The following is a 25126-nucleotide window of genomic DNA, read 5'->3' on the forward strand; positions in this document are numbered from 1 at the left end:
CCAGGTAGTGTGGTTGCTGACCTTGAGCCAGACATCTTGGAGAGTGAAGTCAAATGGGCCTTAGAAAGCACTGCTAATAACAAGGCCAGTGGAAGTGATGATATTCCAGCTGAACTATTTAAAATTTTAAAAGATGATGCTGTTAAGGTGCTACACCCAATATGCCAGCAAGTTTGGAAAACTCAGCAATGGCCAGAGGATTGGAGAAGATCAGTCTACATCCCAATTCCAAAGAAGGGCAGTGCCAAAGAATGCTCCAACTACCGCACAATTGCGCTCATTTCACACGCTAGCAAGGTTATGCTTAAAATTCTACAAGGCAGGCTTGGGCAGTATGTGGACCGAGAACTCCCAGAAGTGCAAGCTGGATTTCGAAAGGGCAGAGGAACCAGAGACCAAATAGCAAACATGCGCTGGATTATGGAGAAAGCTAGAGAGTTCCAGAAAAACGTCTACTTCTGCTTCATTGACTATGCAAAAGCCTTTGACTGTGTCGACCACAGCAAACTTTGGCAAGTTCTTAAAGAAATGGGAGTGCCTGATCACCTCATCTGTCTCCTGAGAAATATCTATGTGGGACAAGAAGCTACAGTTAGAACTGGATATGGAACAACTGATTGGTTCAAAATTGGGAAAGGAGTACAACAAGGTTGTATATTGTCTCCCTGCTTATTTAACTTATATGCAGAATTTATCATGCGAAAGGCTGGACTAGATGAATCCCATGCCGGAATTAAGATTGCCGGAAGAAATATCAACAACCTCAGATATGCAGATGACACAACCTTGATGGCAGAAAGCGAGGAGGAATTAAAGAACCTTTTAATGAGGGTGAAAGAGGAGAGCGCAAAATATGGTCTGAAGCTCAACATCAAAAAAACCAAGATCATGGCCACTGGTCCCATCACCTCCTGGCAAATAGAAGGGGAAGAAATGGAGGCAGTGAGAGATTTTACTTTCTTGGGCTCCTTGATCACTGCAGATGGTGACAGCAGTCACGAAATTAAAAGACGCCTGCTTCTTGGGAGAAAAGCAATGACAAACCTAGACAGCATCTTAAAAAGCAGAGACATCACCTTGCCGACAAAGGTCCGTATAGTTAAAGCTATGGTTTTCCCAGTAGTGATGTATGGAAGTGAGAGCTGGACCATAAAGAAGGCTGATCGCCAAAGAATTGATGCTTTTGAATTATGGTGCTGGAGGAGACTCTTGAGAGTCCCATGGACTGCAAGAAGATCAAACCTATCCATTCTTAAGGAAATCAGCCCTGAGTGCTCCCTGGAAGGACAGATCGTGAAGCTGAGGCTCCAATACTTTGGCCACCTCATGAGAAGAGAAGAATCCTTGGAAAAGACCCTGATGTTGGGAAAGATTGAGGGCACTAGGAGAAGGGGACGACAGAGGACAAGATGGTTGGACAGTGTTCTCGAAGCTACAAACATGAGTTTGACCAAACTGCGGGAGGCAGTGCAAGACAGGAGTGCCTGGCGTGCTATGGTCCATGGGGTCACGAAGAGTCGGACACGACTAAACAACAACAACAAACCCTGTTTGATTCTCTCAGGCTGGCTCCCCCCACCAAAAATATTCATGCCAGCATATGTTTTTACATTACTGAGCTTCTGCAACAGCCCAGCCCAGCAATTTAAGGCAGGTAGCATAGTATTAGTATAAATACTACACACCACAAAGGAGCAAAATAAAAATAAAAACACTCCACAAGGCCTTTAACAATCCTCCATGACCACAGCAAATAGTTTAACAAGCATAGCTGCCAAGTTTTCCCTTTTCTCGCGAGGAAGCCTATTCAGCATAAGGGAAAATCCCTGTAAAAACGGGATAACTTGGCAGCTATGTTAACAAGGGGGGAGAGACTTTTGCCTATGCCCCCAATCCAATTCTGAAACATACAAAAAAAAAAAACCCCTAAAACCAGTCTCTCCTTCCAGATTATTCTGTCAGCTCTCCAAACTAAGCAATTACAATTTCCTGTTCTACCTCACCCACATACTCCCGAGTAGGCCTCAACTCATGCCCAGAGAGGAGGATGTTTCAGGTCACAAAACATCCACAACCATCCCCTTAAAGTGCATTTATATCACTTCAACAGTTGTGGCTTCCCTCCTCACAGAGGTACGATTCCCAGCACCCTAAACAAATACTGTTGTTGCAAGCAGTGTCCAATAAATTGGTAAATAAAAATAAATTTTAAAATGTTGAGGGAAATCCAGACATATGGCAAGCTATGTTGGCAATGTCGTTTTTGTCGATTTTCCTAAAAAAACAAAACAAAACAAAAACTCAGTTCAAAATAGCTTTAAAAACCCTGCTTTTTTGCAGGGTTTTTTTTGGGGGGGGAGCTCAACAACTTCTTTATCGCTTTTTGAAATATGGCAGGGGTGGCCAACTTCCAAGAGACTGTGATCTACTAACAGAGTTAAAAACTGGCAGTGATCTACCCCTTTGGGGGGGGTTTCAGGTCAAAGTTGTTGAGTTTTTTTTAGGAAGGAAAGCCCTGTTTTTTGGGGGGCGTGGTTCATGTAAATATTGTTGAACTTCTTTAGAGAAGAGGAAAGTGATGTTGAGCTTTTTTTTAGGAAGGAAAGCCCTGATTTGGGTGGTTCAGGTCATTTTAGGGGTGCAGGGCAAAGATGTTAAGCTTTTTTTTAAGGGGAGCCAAAGTTTTTTTAGCTTATTTGGGGGGAGCCACTGATCTATCTACCACAGACATCCAATGATCTACCAGTAGATCACGATCTACCTGTTGGACATGCCTGAAATATGGCATCCCTAGGAAATACGGTAGGTCATTGGCTGAGGCAGCATTAAGTTTGGACTTCTGCCTAGACCTGTGGGAATTCTCCAAGGGAAGGGGTTTCCCTAAGCGCTTGAGAAGTTTAAGTAACAATCACTTGGTCAATTTGTGCCTGTCATGTTGCCGGAATGTTCTTGCAATTATATGGTTATGACACCATAATCAATGCTAATAGTGTGTCACCTGTGTCTTGATATGTATAAACGTGCTAATAACTGTACAGAGCTTAGTAAGTGTGAGATCTCTGATCTTAAAGGATGGGGAGCCTGTGACCCTCCAGATGTTCTGAGGCTCCAGTTCTCATCACCCCCAGCCAGCATGCCCAATGGTCAGAGAAGATGGGAGTTGGAGTCTGACAACATTACAGAGGGCATCACATTCACTTCCCAGTACATAAGTGTCAGAATGCTACCATGGCAGTCCCTGGTTTAAATCTCAGCTCAGTAACAAATGCACCAGGAGGCAAGCCATTATTATCTCAGCCTCCCCTATCTATAAAAGGTAAAGGGACCCCTGACCGTTAGGTCCAGCCGCGGACGACTCTGAGGTTGCGGCGCTCATCTTGCTTTACTGGCCAAGGCAGCGGGGGTACAGCTTCCAGGTCATGTGGCCAGCATGACTAAGCTGCTTCTGGCGAACCAGAGCAGCGCACGGAAACGTCGTTTACCTTCCCGCCGGAGCGGTATCTATCTACTGCAAACCCGGAAGTCGCACGAAAAGGGGCAAAAACAGCGCTAAAAGAGCAAAGGAACAGCAAAAATGGTGCAAAAAGAATATCTAGCAATCCCACAAGCCTTTGCAAGTAGAATCCCAATAGCCTTTGCCCCAACGTTTGAGGCCTGTGGAGAGTTGGAGTTTGTTTTTGTTTAAATAAGCTTTATTAATATTAAAAAAACAAGACAAACAAAACAAATATTTCAAACTAACTAAACAATTAGTTCAAAAACCAAATAACTAAAATGAAAGTTAATCATCAAACCAAAAAACACAAATTAATTTATGTTGTTATTATACTGTTGACTTCCCGTCACCTCTCGTAGCAAAACTCGTCTTTTTTGCGAAGTACATACTTTCCTCTTCATCCTCTTATAATCTCTTTTGTATGTCAATAAAACCAATCATACCAACATTATAAGCCAGTCACATCCCATTTTTTTGCAAACGTCTGTTTTGTAATTCCCCTTAAATTATCTGTTAATTGAGCCAAATTAACCATGCCTAACAATTTGTTTTGCCACTCTTTAAGTGTTGGGACTGTGTCCCCTTTCCACCTAGCCGCTATTTAGTAACCGGGCTGCAGCTGATGCGTATAGGAAGATCTCCCTATATTTAACAGGTAAGTCTTTGTTCAGGATTCCCAGCAGAAAAGCCTCTGGTCTCTTTTGGAAGGTTGATCTGAAAATCTTTTTCATTTCTTCATATACTATATTCCAAAAGTCTTTGACCATCCGGCATCCCCACCACATATGCATAAAATCTCCTCTCACTTCCCCACACCTCCAACATCGATCTGATATATTCTTATACATTTTTGAAAGTTTGGCCAGTGTGAGGTAACAGCGGTAAAACATTTTGAACATATTTTATTTGATGGAATATGACACTGTAAATCTCATGCTAATCTTCCAGAGGGCTTCCCACTCGTCAATCATTATCATACGGCCGATGTCCTGGGCCCATTTTATCATAACTTCCTTCACCGCCTCTTCCTTGACTTCCCAGTCAAGTAAGAGGCGGTACATTTTGGATATGATCTTGTTGTTGTTATCCAGCAGGTCTTTTCCAGTCTAGTTGGTTGTGTATTAAATCCCTTCTTTTTATCTTGTCTAAAGGTTTCGTTTAGCTGGTGATAGTCTAACCAACTCGTTAGGTTATCTTTTATCTCTTCATACGCCCTTAGTTTAAATTGGCGCTCCTCACTTACCAACAGTGTACTATATGTAATCCAATTTCCTCTCATGTTATTTTTCCTAACCGCCTTAGCCTCCACAGGGGATATCCACGATGGTGTTTTTGGTTCCAATAATCCCTTATATTTCGCCCACACCTTGAAAAGAGAGCCTCTTATTATATGGTTGGTGAATCCTTTATGCACTTTGTTCTTATCATAATTCACATAAGCGTGCCAGCCGAATCTTAAGTCATGTCCTTCTATATCTAGGAGGTTCGATCTTTGGAGCAAGAACCAGTCTCTTATCCACGAAAAGCACGCAGCTTCATAATATATTTTAAGATCGGGTAGGCCAAACCCACCCCTCTCTTGGCTATCAATAAGGAGTTTATGTTTGATTCTTGGCCTTGCTCCCTGCCATATGAATTTCGAAATTTCTTTCTGCCAATATGTTAAGCATTTCGTGCCTCCTAGAACTGGTATATTTTGAAACAGTAACATAAGTTTCGGTAAGGCGCTCATCTTAATCGCTGAGATACGTCCCCAAAAGGACAGTTTTAGTCTGCTCCAGATCTCCATATTTCGTCTTATTTGTTCCCATGTTTTTATATAATTATCTTGATAAAGATTGATATTTTTTGGTGTTAGCCAAATCCCAAGGTACTTAATTTTAGGGGTAAATTTTAACTGTGTTAATTGCTCGATTTCCGTCTTTTCTTCCAAAGACATGTTTGTGGCCATAAGTTTAGTTTTTTTATTATTCAATTTAAAACCCGCCACTTTCCCAAATTCATCTATAATTTTTAATGTCTTGATGATACTCTCTTTGGGGTTCTCTGTCGTGATTATTAAATCATATGCAAATGCGCACAGCTTGTATGTTCTGTTACCAAGTGTTACCCCCTTGATCTCCTTCTCTTCTCTAATTTTGTTATTTAAGATCTCCATTATTAGGATGAATATTAAGGGGGACAGGGGGCACACTTGTCTAGTTCCTTTATTTATTTCGCATTCTTCTGAGATGTTGTTATTGACCAGAATCCTTGTTTTTTGCTTAATATAGATTGCCTGGATCACATTGCAGAAGGACTTCCCAAATTCCATTCACTGGATAGTGGCTATCATAAATTTCCATGATATCTTGTCGAATGTGGAGAGTTGGAGTTTGAGCAAGAAGGTTTAGAGCAGGCATCCCCAAACTCGGCCCACCAGATGTTTTGGGACTACAACTCCCATCACCCCTAGCTAACAGGGATGTGTCCCTAGCTAACAGGACCGTTGGTCAGGGTTGATGGGAATTGTAGTCCCAAAACGTCTGGAGGGCCAAGTTTGGGGGTGCCTGGTTTAGAGGGAGTAATTGTAGTGGAGTTTGGTGGGGGTTTTTTTTAAGGGTTTCCAGAGGTTTAGAGTGTTTGCAGGCTTTTTCAGTGGTGCTCCCAATATACGCTTAAATGGGTGGTGCCTTGGAACATAACCCCTGCATAAATGGGGAATCGCCTGTATTTTTATGCTGTGAACCTCCCTGACATCTGCAAATGTAATACCTAAATAAATACATACAAACAATATTCGAACTGCGCTATATAAATCTCAGGAGGATGTGAATTGTGTTACCTTCCGCAAGTCACACTTTTCCTGGCAGGTGGTGTTTGAAACACCCTTTAGGATATGGATATCTAGTTTAACTGGTTTGTGTCTAAAGGAATCCGGAGTATGAAGAAGTCAGAAAGCCGCCAGCTTCCTGAGCCTTGCATGTCATGCCATAGCCTTAGCCACAGCAGGCGGAGCTTAGCATGCGAACCACAATCAGTGACTTGTTCTCCAGCCGCTGGCTTTTCTTACTCAGCAACTGCCCCCGACTGTCCCACCGAGGTGAGCAACATCTCTCCAGGAAGAGCCGTCCACACTACGTGACCTAAATATGAGTCGCAGCAGCCCAGCCTACAGTGTGTTGCTACAGACGGCACATGGGAAATAATGCAACTATTGGAAAAGACATGTGCAACTTCACGATCACAGGCCAGAGGTTACAAAAAGCCGCACTGTCTCCCCCAGAGAGAGAAGAAGAAGAAGAAGAAGAAGAAGAAGAAGAAGAAGAAGAAGAAGAAGAAGAAGAAGAAGAAGAAGAAGTTAGGGTCAGGCAATAGAAACAATAGATATAGAAGCATTTGCTGAAATATCACACTTGATCTAAATTTCAAGCTTCTTTGAATTTATTGTGGACAAATTTAACAATATTTTGAATTCATTTTTATAAATGCCCTGTTAGGTCAAGCTCTGGTTAACTACAATATCAATTCCACCCCCCTTTTTGTAACGTATACAGTATCTTGTTTTCTACATGGTACTATTTATTTATTTTTCTTATTTTTGTGTGTGTCTTATCTTACTCTGTGCACTTGTAAATTTGTACTTTCAACTTTTCAATAAAATAATATTAATCAAGAAAGCTTCTGATTTAACTTAAATTATGGCAGATTCAGACAATGTCATTTATTTTCTATGATTATGATTTTATATTTATTGCCTGTTCTTCACCATGAGGTCCCAGTGCAGGCTAACAATTTATGAAGTACAAGGTCCAGATGTTGTCATTGTGCAACTCCCCTCACCTTTGGCTATGCTGGCTGGGGCTGATGAAAGGTGGAGTCACAACATCTGGAGAGCCACAGGTTCTCCATCCCTGCTGTGAACAAACTACCCCCTCAGACTCAGTTGAACTTGACTTCAGGCAAGGGAAGGCAGTCGCTTCAAGCAGTCAATAAGGGAGAGAAAACAGTTCTCCTGCACAAGCTCATGCCCAGTAACAGCAGTGCCAACTTGTTGGGCCCCTCATCAGGGAAGGAGGCGTGAGTGAAGATCCACACCGGGAACAAGGGGAGCAGGAGACCATCAGCACCTCCTATATGCCAAAAGGCTGCTGTAGAAGTGGCATTGTGGGGGATAGGGAGCTGCCATCAGCATGGTGCTGATAATACCAAGGTTGTGGGTTCAATCCCCATAAGAGACAGGTGCATATTCCTGCATTGTAAGGGGTTGTATTAGATCAGGCATCCCCAAACTCGGCCCTCCAGATGTGTTGGGACTACAGCTCCCATCATCCCTAACTAACAGGACCAGTGGTCAGGGATGATGGGAATTGTAGTCCCAAAACATATGGAGGGCCGAGTTTGGGGATGCCTATACAGTGGAACCTCAGTTTATGAATTTTCGGTTTATGAACGCCGCGGACCCATCTGGAACAGATTAATTCACTTTCCATTACTTTCAATGGGAAAGTTCGCTTCAGTTTATGAACGCTTCAGTTTATGAACAGACTTCCGGAACCAATTACACCCATGCTTCGGGTTAAGTACGCTTCAGGTTGAGTACTCCGCGGACCCGTCTGGAACGGATTAATCCACTTTCCATTACTTTCAATGGGAAAGTTCGCTTCAGTTTATGAACACTTCAGTTTAAGTACCCCGCGGACCGTCTGGAACAGATTAATCCACTTTCCATTACTTTCAATAGGAAAGTTCGCTTCAGTTTATGAACGCTTCAGTTTATGAACAGACTTCCGGAACCAATTGTGTTCATAAACCGAGGTACCACTGTACTAGATGATCCTCAGGGTCCCATCCAACTCTATGATTCTGTGATTCAAAATCTAGCCTCTAAGGAGTCTGCGGCAGCAGCAGCAGGCGAGGGATTCCTTGGAGGTTGAATCTACTGTCCCTATGGATCCTGCCACCTGAAACAGTTGCCTCACCTTGCCTCATGGGTGGGAAGGGGAGATACCCTTGAAGCCTGTGGGTGCCACCACATCTAGGAATGTCTAATTATGGTGGCATGCAAAATAAGATTCTTCCTGCTGTAGTCTCATCCAAACTCAATTGAATTAAAAGCAACAACAGGTAGCCTGGGAACCGCTGAAGAGGAAACAGCTGGACGAATCCCAAGTACATGTGATGCAGCCTGTCTGCCTTGATATGAATACCCATGAAAAACTGCCTTTTTTCTTTGCTTTAAGAAAAGGCTAGTTTATCTGGCGCAACTCATCATCACTTGGCTTCAAGGGCGTACCCACCATGCGGCAAGTTAGGGCAGCTGCCCTACTCTAGAAGCAGGGCTGGTGGACAGAGGCGGAGCACAGCCCGGCGGAGCGCGAGTTCGCCATTCCCGCCGCACCGCGCCGCACCCTCCCTCCAGCTCCCCGGCGCGCCCTCAGGCAAGGCCAAGCGCGGCGGGGAACCAGGGAGCGCGGCGCGGTGGGTGGGAACGCCGAACTCGCGCTCCGCTGGGCTGGGCTCCGCCTCCGCCCACCAGCCCTGCTTCTAGGGAGGGGCACAGCCCGGCGGAGCGCGAGTTCGCTGTTCCTGCCCACTTTGTGGCCCCTCCCCTTCCGTGCCTTGGCCCCTCCCCTTGCCCCCCCCCTAGTTTTGATCCTGGGTACGCCCATGCTTGGCTTGGGACCTGCAACCCATCACCTTATTTATCATTCTTTATGTACCAGAACTGTCAGTACAAAATGGTGGTTAAAGCGCCTTATTAATCCAAGCTAAGGGCATTCCCAAACATTTATCACAGATTCTATATAATGGCTGGTTTGTTTGTTTGTTTAAAAAAAACCTACCAGCTTGAAAACTTAAGATAGGTTCTCTGTATTGCAGAGAATAATGAGTTTCAGGGGGGGGGCAGAAAGGTTGGAAGGAATTGAGCGGTCATTATTGGCTCCCCTTGGAGGGAATCCACTCTTATTTTGAAAAGCACTGAATCTTTCTTTCCTCCACCCCCGCCTCTTTCCCGTTCCTGCACGATCCTTTGCCAAGCTCTAAATTGGCAGCCAGCTGTGGCTCAAAAGGAACTAGGTTCTTTCCAAACATCACGTTAAAGCATCACGTTTTTCAGGGATATTCCCCCCCTCCTTCCTCTGTGTGTGTTTTAAGCCTCAACCTCTTTTGATCTCTCAGGGAAAGCCTGAGAGGGAGGGAGGGAGGGAGGGGGGGGGGGAGAGAGAGAGAGAGAGAGAGAGAGAGAGAGAGAGAGAGAGAGAGAGAGAGAGAGAGAGAGAGAGAGAGAGAGAGAGAGAGAGAGAGAGAGAGAGAGAGAGAGAGAGAGAGAGAGAAGTCACTCCTTAGGAATGCAGCAGACACACGGAGAGATATCCGCACGCACGCGCATAAAGCGGGGGGGGGGGAGGCACGACTCTGTCCATGCGAACTACAACTCCCGGCAACCCTTGCGCTCTAGCGAAGAAGCCGAGCGCAATGTGCCTGCTGTGGCTGCGGCTGCAGCAGCAGCAGCAGAAAGTGTGTCACTGGGGCACGAGGCTCTCCCTAGGAGTCACATGGTGGATGCTCCAGTGCCGCGTGCTGGCATCTGCGCAGCCGCAGGCAGAGAGGGAGACCAGAGAGTGAGTGAACCCTGGCAGAGTAAAATTTTGCAGGCAAAGGGAGAGGCAGCAGCAGAGTGGAGCTCCCGGGCTGCTGCGAGGTATCCCACGTACTCAGCCGCTCTCGCGCTCTTTCGACTTTTGCACTGCGGCTCTCAGTGCAAATATAATCTTTTTAAGACAATTTTTTAAAGGGCACATTCCCACCAGCGTTCTGTACAAGCTGACTGGGTTCCCAGCCGCTTTTGCAGCATAACTTTGGGGGGACCAGAAGAAGACCGAGGAGGAGAAAGGGGCAGCCTCTCGCTCCCCCTCGCTCCTTCCTCGCCCACGGAATCTCGGCTCGCTTCTTCTCTCGACATGAATGACGGCTGTCAACTGAACAGGATGGCCACTTTGGATACGAACAACAACGCCCCAGGTAAGCCTCTCGCGGCTGGCTTATTGAGGCTGACCCTTGCCTTGAGGGAACGGGTCATGCAGTGCTATACTCCCTCCTAAAACTTGCCCCATAGCCTCCCCTTCGTGGCGACCTCCGGTCGCAGAGGTCTGGCGCTTCAGCCTCTTTCTCGTGCACCTGCAGTGAAGGGAGCAGTTCTCCTGCTGCCCGGCGCTCCTGCAGCTACTCGTGGGGCGTCTGCTGGAGTTGGGGTGGTGGTGGTGGCGGCGGCGGCGGCATTGAGTTCCCAAGCAGGGTATCTCCCCACCCTAAATACCGCAAGCGCTGATACAGAGATACGAAGTGTGCAAACAACCTTAGAGTCTCATATATAGCATTCAGGATCCTGCCTGAATGCACCCCCAAAACCACAAGGAAGAGAGGTGCTGGGTTTTGAAACTGGGAGGAACAAGAGTGCCCCTATTACCTGCCCCCGTTCTTTTAGCCCATCAGACTTCTCAATTTCACCCCCCAACCCAATTAGGAAAGGTTGATTTCTCATCCTTCTGTTGTAGTTTCCTCCTGGGGAGAGGGTGGATCTGTGACAAGGGGAGCAAGGGAAATGAGTTATAGGTGTCAGTTTCAGGAAAAGAGGTCAACTTTCCTTCTCCTCGTGGGGGGAGGGAGCTGAGTCCAATGTCTTGCCTGGGCTACCAGTAGCGGCAGGCGACGCCCTACCTCGTCCTTTGGGGAGGGTGGGATTAGGGCAGTTGTGGGGGGAGAGGATCGGGGCTGCCTTGCTTCCACAGTGAGCATCACATACCTGGTGTTTTCTTGGGAGGAAGCCTTGGAAGGGGAAGGGATGCCCGGCGGAGATCTCCTCATATTCCCCCCCCCCCGAATTGATGGTCCTTTATTGGTTATAGGGATTTCTTTTCTCCTTCACTCCCCTCCAACCCCACTACTTTGGAGTTACACTACTAGCACCCGCACCCCGCTTCGGAATCCCACCCTTCCTGGGATTCCCCCTTCAAGCTTCCCCATTCATCCTCTCACGTGTCCCCTTACCCGGCTCAGCCACGTGCAACGTTTGTTTTCCCTATCGGTCCCGCCTCCGGTCGCCTCCCATTGGCCGAGCTCGCCCCATTAGCTCATTAGATACGCCTCCCCTAGAGCTACGTCACCATCCGGGAAGCTCGAACGTTCCGAGTTCGCCGTAGAGGGCGCGGCTGAAGGATGGGCCATCTCTTGCCAGGGAGGGGAAATGGGAACCAATGGGCGGGCAGGGGGCGGGGCAAAGCGTGATGGGTGAAGTCGGGATAGAAGCGGGCAACGTGCAAGTGGGACACGTGGAGGTGAACTGGCTGACTTGCCAGCCTTCCGATCTCGCTTCCTAGTTATTCAGTTCTCGGGAGGTAACCCTCATGTGTCTTTTGGGAGTGCGAAAGTCTTGGACGGGCAACTTAACGGAGCATGAGAACCGAGTGGGCGAAATCACTCACGTTCACCAGTCTCTGCATCCTGGCGTGTCTTATTTGGCTGGAAAAATCCGGCTTCTCTTACTATTTTGACGGCCCTCTGCCCGATCACTTTGTTACTGCTTGCCTGGTGGCAGCTTTACCTCCCCAAAGCTTGCAGCCTTGCACCCAGCCAATAAAAGCGTAAAGTTTTCTGAGGAAAAAGAAAAAGGAAATCGTGTAAGGTCACGTGTTCATTACTGCATGTGCAGAGTGCCTTCTGTTTGTGCCGCAAACAGTTTGCCTCAGTGCATATACAGAGTGCCTTTCTTTTGTGGTGGAAAGCAGGCAATATTTATTGGTGCACATGTGTTTTAGCAGCATTCGATAGAAAATAGGGAAATAACCAAAATACCAAAACCCCAACTTTATGTTCTCTAACTAGTGTTTAAATGCTGGAAATGAATGTTCTAGTTACAGAGGAGTCATTCCAGCCCGAGGAGGAATGGGGGGGGGGACACCCAAAAGCTTCCAATATTTTAAAGACTGGGTGGCACAAATATTTTTTTCCTGTGGTCTTTCATAGCTGTCAAATTCTCCCTTTTTTAAAGGGAAATTCCCTTATGCTGAATAGGCTTCATCGCGGGAAAAGGGAAAACTTGACAGCTATGGTGGTCTTTGTTTCGGTATATACTACATGTTGTTGTTTAGTCGTTTAGTCGTGTCCGACTCTTCGTGACCCCATGGACCATAGCACGCCAGGCACTCCTGTCTTACTACATATGTATTTCTTTTAGATGTAGGTACTGATTAAGTATTAACAATAGAACTATGTAATAAAATGTACCCTGGGCAGTTTAAGTGAATGGTATTTGTCTAATCCAATAATAAGGTCTTGAGGTTCCCTTAAAGGAGAAAGTGTTTAGGAATGAGGAAAGGCTTTCTGCATTTGCTGTGCGGGTTAGCAGTGGGATAATTCCTTTTTAAAGATCTGGTGTTTGGGGTTTCAACACTTTCAAGTGGGGTAGGATTTGCTGGGTCAGGAGTCACCTATGGTATGTTAGAAGATGGGAAAGTCCCACAGAGCCATGTGGCTTGATTGCCAAGCTCCCCAGTTCTAAGTATACAGTATTTACTCAGAAGTAAGTCCCAGTGAGTTCAGTGTGTCATTCCCCCCTAATAAGACCTCATAGAATAGCATCCTGCATTGCGTGGGTTTTAAGGTTGTTTTTTTTTTAAATATCTAGGGGCTTGTTTTCCCCCCATCTCTTGTGGGTATGGTTTGTATGTACAGCTACCATGTTAGTTTTGATTCCATTGCTGGGTTAGTAAGTTAGTGGGCCCAAGGTGGTTCAGTTCAGGGATCTGGGTGATGGAGATCCCTTTTCCTTTGATTGACCTTGTTAGTTTTGAGCTCTGCCCCCCCCTAATTTTATTTTTGGTGGCGCTCAGCTGCAAGTTTCCCCCCGGCCCCCCTTTTGCATCAGCTGTCCTCCCCTTTGGGGTGAGCAAACGGGTAGCATGTGGCCTTGTGTCAAGGACCACGTGTGCTTACTTAGTGATGCCATGTGTCCCCAGCTACTCCTGGCTCCTTGTCTCTAGAAGACTGACAAGACACATTGCAAACGGACGAGGCACGCCTTTCCCTTTTTTCACACCTATCTGGAAGATGGCCAACTTGGTCCGTGCCTTCTAGCAAGTTCTCCTATTTATCCTCCCTGACCCACTTGGGGCAGTCATCTCTCTGACGCAACCTGCATTTAATAGCTGCACGGAAGCTAGGGACTCCAAGCCGGGAGGGAAGAAGGCTGCAAGATTTGCATACCTTCCTCCTTTGCAGGATTCCCTGCGCCACCCTTCCCATCCTGAATTGCTAGATTTGCAAACTCTGCTTCTCGCCTTTTAAAAGAAGGAAAGTGAAGTAATTCAGGAGAGGCTGCTAGGAAGGAAAAACAACAACCATAATCAGCATTGAGGAAGAGATTACTGACAAGGTCACGTGCAAGGGCCGCATGCTCAAAACCCAGACAGGATGATCACGGCTGCCCTAGCAAGCCAGATGCTGGGCTGGCTCTCAGGCCTCGGCACCCCAAGTTCAAATCAAGGTGCCTGCTTGAAATATCCCTGCCCTTAATTTGCCCTTGATGATTCTCCTGGTTAAGTGTTTGTTCTGCAGAGGAAAGGACAGCCTGCTTTTAATAAGCCGCCAAAGTGTTGCACAGTATTTGAGATATATTGGGAGATGTATGAACGGCATGGGATTAGAAGAGGCACCAAAGTGAGTGGAGTTGCTTCTGGCACATCTGTTGGCACTTTGTCACTGAGCTCCAGCTTTGCCCTAATTTTGGCAGGATTGCAAAGTTCTCCTATGTGCAGACGAGCAAGGCGGTTATCACTTGTGTTCGATCTGAGTAGCTTGCCCTGGACCCTAAGCAAAAAGTGGTAGAAGGCGATCTGTGGTCCCACAGGACAAGAGCTCTAGCCAAAGCACAGCTGCTAAGTTTTAATTTTAATCAATTGCTTATCCTTTGTTCACTTCTCTTGTGTGTGTGTGTGTGTGTGTGTGTGTGTGTGTGTGTGTGTGTACCGTTTGGATTGCTGGCAGAAATTGACTTGGGTCACTATCCAGCTCTCTTTCCTATCCCTGACAAGGGGGAAAGGGAGACACTCCACTTACAGCTTTATTTGCCCCGATTCCTTTTAATGTCTGCTAAGCAACCAGTCCCAGGTGCTTGGGCCACACGCAAGGAAGGTCTTTAGCGGGTGGTAACCAGTCAACAAGATAAAGGCTCCCCGCTTGTTGTTAAAGGCCTGCCTGGGCACTGAACATGGCTTCCACACGTGACCTTGTTTATAATCCCTCTGGCACGGATGGCTTTGTTTTTACTTTGCTTGAGGCTTTTCCTACAGCAGTTTGGCCACTGGCATGTAGCCCAGCTACAAAGCCTGGAGCAGTGGTAGTTCTTCTATAGAAAACAAAAAACAAGCCATCTCCAGGCTGGAGTATTCAGCCCTTCCCAGCTTACCCACCTCCCCTCAGCTTCCAGGGTGGGGTGTATGATGGCTTTTTTGGCTTCCACCCAATTTTCAACAATTTCTGGGCCGCACGCCTTCCTCCCTCCCTCTCCACTCGCTGCATCACTCACTCGGTGTTTTTTCCTTTTGCAGCTCTGAGATGTAGGTCAACAACTGAAAGCTGAGAGAGAGAGAGAGAGAGAGAGAGCTGGATTGCAAGGGAAGAATTTTGGCAAGACCAGCTCAGAGCTTGCAACTGGCCAGTAATGTGGGGTTGGACTTTGCAAACCTTTTATCAGGTGTGTGCTGGGAAGTGTCAGCTCCCACATACCGGGGCAGCTTTGTTCTCACTCTGTGTCGTGTTTTGCTCACAAGTAGGTTTACTTTCACCCCTAACCTATCGCTCCTCCAGTGTTCCAAGGTTTCCCATCTCCCATCTGCCATCTTGTGCCTTTGAGAACTCACATGTTCAGAGTAAATTACCACCTCCTTTTTTTCATGGTCAGAGATAGCACCCCTTTGCATATAAGGCCACAATGTGGAGAGCAAATGGGGGCTCTCTTGGGAGTACTTGCTGGGAAATAGAGTGCAGGACTAGAACCACCTTGGTCTGATCCAGCAATGCAATTAGGAGGTTTTCTCACCTAGTAGATTTGACTCAGGGAAGGGTAGTTGTGGTACTGTTCCTGCAAAAAAAAAGTTTTTTTAAAAAGAAATCCTATATTTGGAACAGGGAATGAATTTTAGACCAGGTCTGCTGGATATGTATGTTTGCTGTACTATCCTCCGCATCATGGAGCTTGGCTCACTAGCCTGAGTAGTTGCTCTCTGAAGCAATACTTATATCACATTTGCTCTCTGTTAGCATTATGGAAGAAAACTTTTCTCCTCTCTACCCTCCTCCTAATTTTATAACCTTCTGTCACGTCCCACTTTAGTACCGTAGTCCTTTTTTACAAAGCTTTAAGAAAAGGCCCCCAAATGCCCGAACCTTTCTTCAGCTGCTCTGGGCCCCATTTCTCGGCTCTCTCTCCTTAGCCTTCCACTTCTGATTTCTGCCTCTTCTCTCCCTGCTTCCCTTCTGCCTTCGCAATGGTCTTGTTTTTCTCTTAGAGCGCAAGCCTGCAGGCAGGCTCTCTTCTTTTTAATGCAGCCCTTAAAAAAATAATAATGCTTTCCTAGCTTTGTCTTGGTCTTCTTTCTTTTCGGAGACAACCAGAATTGTACAAAGCATTCAGCTACTCCAGACCTCCCTTTTTTCAGCGCTGTCCAGCTCTAGGGATTCACAATTTCAAAACACAACAAACTTAACTTGGTTACAACATATGAAGGTTGTCAGAGCCTCTCTCTCTCTCTCTTGTTCTACCTCGCCTCAGTTGAAACCTGCTGCCTTTCTTGGCTACCGAAACATCTGCTTGCCTTTGCGAATGCCTCTTGAGGGTGCAGCCGTGTGGTCGGGATATCATCCGCCACAGGGAGATCTAGAAACTTGCTCCTCTTTAAAGGCTGCTTGAGGTTTCCAACATGATGTCCTCGAGTTGTGAAACACGAACAATCAGCTGGGGCAGCTGGAAACCGAAGGGCTGTAGTGAGGTGGGATTCTCAACCCTCTTCCTTTTTTTTAACTCTCTACAGGTGGTGTCATCAGCTACATTGGCTCCAACGGGTCTTCTCCAAGCCGCACCAGTCCCGTCTCTCTGTGTGGCAGCGACAGCTCCAACGGCAGCTGCCAGCTGTCCTCGCAACCCGCCTTCCCCAGCTACTTCCCACCTTCACCCACCGGGTCTCTGGTGCAAGACTCTGGGCGCCTTTACGGGACCAGCTCCACTGGGCTCCGTGATGATGCTTCCCCTTCCTCCTCCTCTTCTTCGTCGTCGTCCTCTTCCTACAGCTCTGGAGGCTCCCCCGTGGGGCTGCAAGTGGCCATGGATGACGGGAGGCGCATCTCCCCTGCCAAAAGCACCAGCAGCAGCATCACAAGTGAGTGTGGATGTTAAGTTGGGCAAGGAAGGGAAGCCCTGGGGTGTTTGCGGGTCCAGCCAACTAGTGCCAGCAGATTTAGTCCAAGCTCAAACTCCAGGCCCACCTTCCCTGGGTCAGTTTGGCCCTTTCTGCCAGCCACAATTCCTCCTGGGTTCTTCAAAGGCTGCACTGTAGGCTTCTAGGTTTTTTATTTTATTTTACAAAGAGTTGTTTGGGGGAGTAGCAACCAAGCAGCCAAAAAAAGCCAGCCTTTGGGTATGGAGTCTCACAGCCCCTCTTCCTCTTTTCTCCTTCCAGAGCTGAATGGGATGGTCCTCTTGTGTAAAGTCTGCGGAGATGTGGCGTCTGGGTTCCATTACGGTGTCCATGCTTGTGAAGGCTGCAAGGTGAGCATCTCTCTCTCTGGCCTTTTTATTTGGCTGATGAAAGCTGGGAGGGGTTGGATCGATGCCCACCCCCCAAGATATTTTGGTGCTGCACACAGGATAAACCCTAGTTTCCCCATGCTAGTACAGTGGAGCTTAAGTGAGATGTGGGAGATGGGGATTTAAGCCCTGCAACACAGCCTTGTGCTGGGAGATGGATGGCAAGCCAGCTCAGGTTGTTCTACCACCCCCCTGACCAGTAGCGACTCCCCAGCAGCATGCAGCAGCTGGCCTGAGATAACTCTGCCTCCACTGCTTGAGCTAGTACCCCTTAGGACTGTGTCTGCTTAGGCCTCGGAACGCTCTTCAGGTTCAGAAGGGAATGGAAGTGGCCACATTGGCCTCTGGGAACATAGGAAGAGTCAAAGTCATTGGTCCACCTACCCAGTATTGTTTACACAGACTGGCAGCAGCTCTCCAGGGTTAGCCTTACCTGGAGATGTCAGGGCTTGAGACTGGGGCCTTCTGCATGCTGGGGCCCTTCCCCTGTGGTTGGCAGGTGTTTACCTTGCCTCTGGACTGGCCAGGTGGGCCTAATATGACTAAAAGTGGGAGCCCGGCCTTCTCTGCCCTTGCCTGCTCAATGGATGAGTAGTCACCTTCTGTTGGTTCTGCTTCCCGTTCAAGTCCTCAGCCTCCAGCTCACAGCCTCAAGGGAACTGGGCTGAAAAGCAGCCACTTTTGGTTTGGGTTTGGGTACAGCCGCTCGCTCGTCAGGCCTAGGTGCTAATCCGCTCTCTCTCTCTCTCCCTCCCTCAGGGTTTCTTCCGGCGCAGCATTCAGCAAAACATCCAGTACAAAAAGTGCCTAAAGAACGAAACCTGCAACATTGTCCGCATCAACCGGAATCGTTGCCAGCAGTGCCGCTTCAAGAAGTGTCTGGGGGTTGGCATGTCCCGTGATGGTGAGTTCCCTGCCATGTGAGGGTTGGAGATTTGACTTTTTGATTTACCCCTTGCAGGCTTTGTTTCGTTAGGATTCTGCTTTGTGGAATAATAACAATTTATTATTATTATTTATATGCTGCCCATCTGATTGGGTTGCCCCAGCCACTCTGGGTGGCTCCAAACACACAATAAAACATCAACTGTTAAAAGCTTCCCTGAACAGGGCTGCCTTCAGATGTCTTATAAAAGTCAGATAGTTGTTTATTTCCTTGACATCTGGTGGGAGGGCGTTCCACAGGGCGGGCGCCACCACCAAGAAGGCCCTCTGCCTGCTTCCCTGTAGTTTCACTTCTTGCAGGGAGGGAACCACCAGAAGGCCCTTGGCGCTGGACCTCAGTGTCTGGGCCGAATGATGGGGGTGGAGAAATTCCTTCAGGTATACTGGGCCGAGGTCATTTAGGGCTTTTTAAAGGTCAGCGACAACGCTTTGAATTGTGCTTGGAAATGTGAGATTCTCAATTGCCATTGTGACCCTAGACACCCCCGTTTGCCTCCCCTACAGCTGTCCGTTTTGGCCGCATCCCCAAGCGCGAGAAACAACGCATGCTGGCAGAGATGCAGAGCGCTATGAACAACATGGCCAACAACCAGCTCAGTGCGCAGTGCCTGCCTGAGGGCTTGTCAACGGGGCACCAGCAGCCTGCCAGCCCCCTTCTGTGCCACCAGCCACAGCTGGCGCCGCGATCCTCACCGCCTCACGTGGCCTCGCCTCCCCAGCCATCTCCTTGCTTTGCCCAGTTCTCCCAGCAGCTGACGCCGCCCCGCTCCCCGAGCCCCGGCGAAGTCACGGAAGATGTCATCTCGCAGGTGTCCAAGGCCCACAAGGAGATTTTTGTTTATGCCCACGACAAACTGGCCGCAGGGCCCCTGGCTCCTGCAGGGAGCGAGAACTCTCTGAGTTGGGAGAGCAACTGGCTGTCTAGTGGTTACCACGGAAACGGGCCCTGCCACCAAAACGACAACTGGAACTCTGGCTCCACCCCAAGCAACACATGCCACCAGAACAACATGAACGGCCATCGGTTTTGCCCCTCCGGCTACCCCTCCGGGGAGACAGATTCCTCCGTCGGCCAAGGCTGCCCCCAGCAAGGCGAACCCAGAGATATCCTCTTGGTGAGTGTCACATCCTCCTCACGGCACCACACAAGGCGCGCTCTTGTTTGCCAGCCAAGGCTTATTCAGCGACCAGTTCAGCCTCCAGCTGCCTTTTCTCTAGCTATTATATAGCCAGCTTGTTTTAATATCCCAGAAGGAAAACCCGTGGCTTTTGCCTGAGGCAAATCAGATGAGATTTGAACCGGGAGCTTCACTAGTTGTAGCCACTGTATTGCTACGATTTTGGATATTCCCCACCACCACCACCTCAGCCCTTTATATATATTTTAACCAGTGCTATTTTTCTAGGAAAAGGGGTGCTGGAACTCGCCACGAACGCCTCCCTTGTATTCTTATAAGGACCATGGCGCCCACCTGAGAGGTGCCGGAACCAAGTTCTGGAGAGTTCCGGTTGATGAAAGCCCTGATTTTAACCTGCCACCTGAGACATTTGGATTCGTCCTGCGCTTCTTGCGTTATTCAGGGATAGGCGGCTCCTTGTACATATTTTGTATCTCTCACATTCCTCGGCCCACAAAATGAGCTTTTTCTCAGCCACGTTCCATCATGTACAGTATATCTTTGAGGTTTCAGTGAAAAACAAACAATATTTCTTAATAATATGTTCAACATTTCACTGTAGCTTCATTTATGGCTATGCATGCGAAAATTCAGTCTGTTAATGTTTTTTTTTATGGGGGGGAAGGAACATCAGTAGGGAACCTGTGGTGCTCTAGATGTTGTTGAACTCCAACTCCCATCAGCCCCAGCTAGCATGGCCAATAGTCCAGGATTGTGGGGGTTGTAGTCCCAACAGGATCTGGAGGGCCACAGGTCTTCTGTTCCTGCTTTAAAGCGAAGACTTAGCCTACAAGAAGTATTTGCTTAGCTCAGGTAGTGTTGGACTCAATCCTGACTTGAAAAGTAATCTGTTGGCATTCTCTTTTAGTCTGTTTTCAATCAGTGGGATGTTAGCTACTGCAGTTAGATTACATGAAACTCCACTCCTACCTATTGTCAGGCTAGAAGTCAGTATTGGCTCAATCTGTCTGGTTATTCTGCAAAGGAATGCCTCCTTTCTTATGGCTGGGGGTAGTGGCATCAAATGCAGAAGAGCAGCAAAAGGAAGTTTAGAAGCTTCTATTCCACCTGTTAAAGGTAAAGGGACACCTGACTATTAGGTCCAGTCGTGACCGACTCTGGGGTTGCGCGCTCATCTCACATTATTGGCCGAGGGAGGCGGCGTATAGCTTCCAGGTCATGTGGCCAGCATGACAAAGCCGCTTCTGGCAAACCAGAGCAGCACATGGAAACGCCGTTTACCTTCCCGCTGTAGCGGTTCCTATTTATCTACTTGCATTTTGACATGCTTTCGAACTGCTAGGTTGGCAGGAGCTGGGACCAAGCAACGGGAGCTCACCCCGTCACAGGGATTTGAACCGCCGACCTTCTGATCAGCAAGCCCTAGGCTCAGTGGTTTAGCCCACAGCGCCACCTGGGTCCCTTGTTAACCTGGACTAAAACTCCCTGGGGCTAATGAGACATATTACAAAACATCAGAAGGCAACAGATTGGCAAAGGGTCCTCAATTCTCAGTGACTATGTGGGCTTGCAACTGGTTCCATTGACTCTGATTCCAGCCTTCCACTCTTCATCTAACATGTCTCATTTTTTCTCCATCCCAACAGGCGTGTCCTATGAATTGTCACCCACAAGGTCGCAGTGGCCGCACAGGCCAGGAGATTTGGGAAGATTTCTCCATGAGCTTCACACCTGCTGTACGAGAGGTTGTGGAATTTGCAAAGCACATCCCTGGTTTCCGGGAGCTCACGCAGCATGACCAGGTCTCCTTACTCAAAGCTGGCACATTTGAGGTAGGATTATCTCCACCCACTACTTCAGACCCTTGCTAGTTAACAGCTACCAATTTTATGTATGTAGGAAGGGCTTATAAAAGTGGAGAATAATATTTATCCATTAAATATTGGTTAATTCTGCAGACTGGTGAAAATAGTGGGGAGACATGATTGTTTTAAAATCCTCAAACGTAAATCTACACTCTTATTTATCCATATATAATAATGAGAATGCATGAAGTACATTATTTGCTGGCGTCATTTTGAAATGTAAACACATTAGGAGTAATTAAAGGGCTGTAATCTGCTTTTGGGAGCCTGGATCCCAGACGCACTCAAAAACCCCAAAGGGAAGAAGTAAAAATCATTCTGAGAACTTGTCAGTTTGTTTTGGTCCTTGCGGTTGAACTTAACTATGTTCACTCAGAGGAAGTCCCACTTTCGAAGCAAGTGTGCATTCTTACTTGGAAGAATAATACAGATGGCATTTGACTGTGTTGTATGGGCACAGATTCTCATGTGTTCTAACAGGTCTCTCCCCATCTCTCCTACCATTTCCCCAGGTGCTGATGGTTCGGTTTGCATCCCTCTTCAACGTTAAGGAACAGACAGTCACATTTATGAGTCGTACCAAGTACAGCCTTGCGGAGCTGTGGGGGATGGGCATGGGTGACCTGCTGACATCCATGTTTGAGTTCAGTGAGAAGCTTGGAGCCTTGGGACTCTCTGAAGAGGAGCTTGGCCTCTTCACAGCTGTGGTGCTGATCTCTGCAGGTGGGTGTCCTTGGGCATGAACAGGCGGGAAGCGCAGTCACGGATCACAAGCTTCCTTGTCCTTACCTTTCCTTGAAGCTCTCCAATCACACCCATCCATTGTGTTTTTCTGCCCTTGTTTCACCTGTGTCCTAAGGTCTTCAAGCCTCCTACTCTACCACCCTTGGCTACCACGCGTCAACATCTTTTCCCCTTTCTGTTCCTTATGCCTGGCACCTTCTCCCAGAACATCCACAGTGGTCTCCCTTGCTCTCCCTGCTTCCTCCTTTGGAAATCTTCCTTTCCTTGAAGCCTTCGTCTTACTGCCTTAGTCTGAACCTCCAACTTTGAAACACCAACACACTGCAAACGCAGCAAACCCCTAAATTAACTACATATCTTCATATTTCTCCCGACACCTTTGCCTCTGCTCCTCTTTTCCCCATTGTTCAAACTTGGGAGTGTAAACTCCTTGAAGTGGGGACCTGCCTCTTCTTCCTCGTGGTACCTTGCAAAATGCTACGAACAGTGGTGGTGCTTTAAGAGAGAATGATTCTTAATAAAAAATAATTCAGAGCTCTGAGGAGATTGGGATCTTTTATATGTCAGGTTTTGCCAAGGCAATCTGTGACCTTGTGGGAGGCTGAAAACGTGGTTTGCTAGATCAGAGACCTGAAAACCAGGCAGGTGTGTCTGTTGCGCTGTTAACATGTTACTGACTGCCCATCCCTCTCTTGTGCAGATCGTTCAGGCATTGAGAACCCAGGATCAGTGGAGCAGTTACAGGAGATGCTTATCCGTGCCCTGAGAGCCCTCGTCCTCAAAAACCACCCCCAGGAAACGTCCCGTTTCACCAAGCTGCTACTGAAGCTTCCCGACCTGCGCACCCTCAACAACATGCACTCTGAGAAGCTGCTCTCCTTTCGCATTGATGCTCAGTAGAAGACAGGGAGGGGCTTGCACATAACTACTGGACCACCCTCTCGTCTTGCCCTCCCTGCGTTGTTGCACTAACCAGACTGCTCTCTCTGGGCCTGGACCCAGCAAACTATATTTATACCGGCATAGGAGCTGCTGCCCCCACCTGCTCAGAAGCAAGCGGCCCACAAGCCGCCTTTTGTAAATATCTCTCTGTATATTGGAGTTGTGTGAATAGAACCGGCATTCTTCCCTGCTGTGGCGCTGGCCACAGGGGAATAATATATTGAAAACAAAAATGGCCTGGATCCACGTCCTTCCTGAGTTCGCCTTGTGTGTCCGCCCCCGCTCTTCTCCTGAATGGGAGGGAAGGTGTGTTGGTGGTTTGGGACTCCGTGTGGGGGTAACCAGTTGCCTCAGCTAGAGAGAGGTGACTATTGGAGCTCTATACACAAGGGAGACATTGGCTGCCTCCCCCGGCAAGCCAGAAGTGAATTGTGGTGCTTAAAATGGTGGCTGTCCTGTCCCACTTATTTTGTCAGGGCTTAAGTATGGCAAGATGGTGGTTTAAGGGAAAACTATTTGTTTCCCTCGGTGTGGCACCCGTGTATTTTGTCCTACTCCTACCGTACCTCTGGTCAAACCAGTTTTTGAAGCACTACCACCTCCCAGCTAAAAGACCTTGTTATCAGGTGAAAAAGAGGAAGACCATCCACATCACATGCAACTTTCACACCCTCTTTCAATTTTTTTTTTTTAAATCCCCTGAAGCCAGGCAGTCTACCCTCAGCCTGATTTTTCAGTAATGTGAGTCACTTACACATGCCATCGGTATGGCACCCATCTTCCCACCCCCACCCCCCAAATGTGGTGATGCTTTTTTGCTTTGGCGTGGGCGAATTTTTTGTTTCTACTCAACTTTTAGGTGTGGGGGCTTTAATGACTAAAATGGTGAATTGGGAGGGGAGGGGGAAAGCCATGAGAACAAAGGCTCCCACGATTTTTATCTGCAGAACAGAAATATCAAGCAAGCCCCACATTCTTCTGTGTTTTGATAGTTAAAGAGTAAATTTTTGCCCATCGCTACTCACCATAAATGAGACACCAAAAACCAGTTGGGGCTGTGACGGTTGGTTTTTTTTTTGTCTTTTTTTTTAAAGGGTAGGTTTGTTTGTTTGTTTTTAATCATATATTTATTACATAAATATATAGTAAAATAGACCAGCGACAATTACCATAAAAATATCTTTCTTTAAAATCCTGACCAAAAACACAAAAAAGGGTTTGTTTTCCCGCCCCAGACTTTTCAGGTTTTTTTTTTCTTTTTTCCAAAATCGCACGTCACAGACAAATTGTGATTGTCGTTTTTTTTTTGTTTTTGTTTTTACATCAGCAGCTTCCTGCTACCCAGACACAAAAAAAAAAGAAGAAAGGGGAAGGGAGAGGGAATAAAGATGAGGTGGAGGGAGACACAGTTTTCCCCACCAGGTTTTCCCCTCCCTCGGACTCCCCCAACCCAACACCCCTTCTGAAACACACTGAAAACCCCATGTCCCAAACGTACATTCACTAATAACTCCCTGCTCACAGTTTCTTTCCCTGCTCTGGACTGCGAGGGGGATAAAACCACAATGCATAGTATATGAGGGGGTGCCCCCTTTAATGGAAACTCACTTCCTCTCCTCCCTAAACCACCTTGTCTGAACCTATCATTGCAACTCCTGGAGTTAATATCCTTGCAGAACTAATGAGAATCCGGTGGGGGGGGGCAGGGGGAGGCGCAGAAAAGATCCGTAGGGTACCATCGGCAGGAACTATATGAGGTATGTACTTGACAAAAGGAATACTGAGAAGTGGTACAGGGAAAGTATTGTCTCTCCTCCCCCCCCCCGAATAGGCCTCTGGTGTGGGGCTCCTAACCCCACAAATTGTCACAGTTGTCAAGTGCCCGGGAGGCAGAGGAGATGGTGGGGTGTTACTCCCCTGGAGGAGCAAGACCTCCTGCTACAAAAGCCTTGAGCTTCTCAAGACAGGTTGGACATCCATTAGCAGAGATGCAGCCTGGCAGCCACCAGAGGAGGAGGAGGAGGGCAGCCCCGCTGTTTGCTGCTTTCCCCTGGCAAGATAGGAAAGGGCTGGCATGATGGTATATGAGTGGCACCTGAGGGGGACTCGGTGTTATGAGACGGGATGAACCCTGAGTTCTCTTCCTCCAAGA

At 47.6% G+C, this 25126-nt stretch overlaps 1 protein-coding gene across 1 annotated transcript; it reads left to right on the forward strand.

The window, feature by feature from the left end:
* The first annotated feature begins 10104 nt into the window (after nt 1-10104).
* NR1D1 (nuclear receptor subfamily 1 group D member 1) lies at nt 10105-23207 on the forward strand. The gene is made up of 8 exons (XM_035137047.2): nt 10105-10501; nt 16567-16911; nt 17212-17300; nt 18099-18243; nt 18789-19399; nt 21070-21255; nt 21801-22011; nt 22733-23207. The coding sequence occupies exons 1-8, from the start codon at nt 10441-10443 to the stop codon at nt 22930-22932; spliced, it is 1848 nt and encodes a 615-aa protein (XP_034992938.2). The 5' UTR covers nt 10105-10440; the 3' UTR covers nt 22933-23207.
* The last annotated feature ends 1919 nt before the right edge of the window (nt 23208-25126 follow it).

The sequence above is a fragment of the Zootoca vivipara genome, chromosome 13 (genome assembly GCF_963506605.1).
Source record: "Zootoca vivipara chromosome 13, rZooViv1.1, whole genome shotgun sequence".
Lineage (NCBI taxonomy): Eukaryota > Metazoa > Chordata > Lepidosauria > Squamata > Lacertidae > Zootoca > Zootoca vivipara.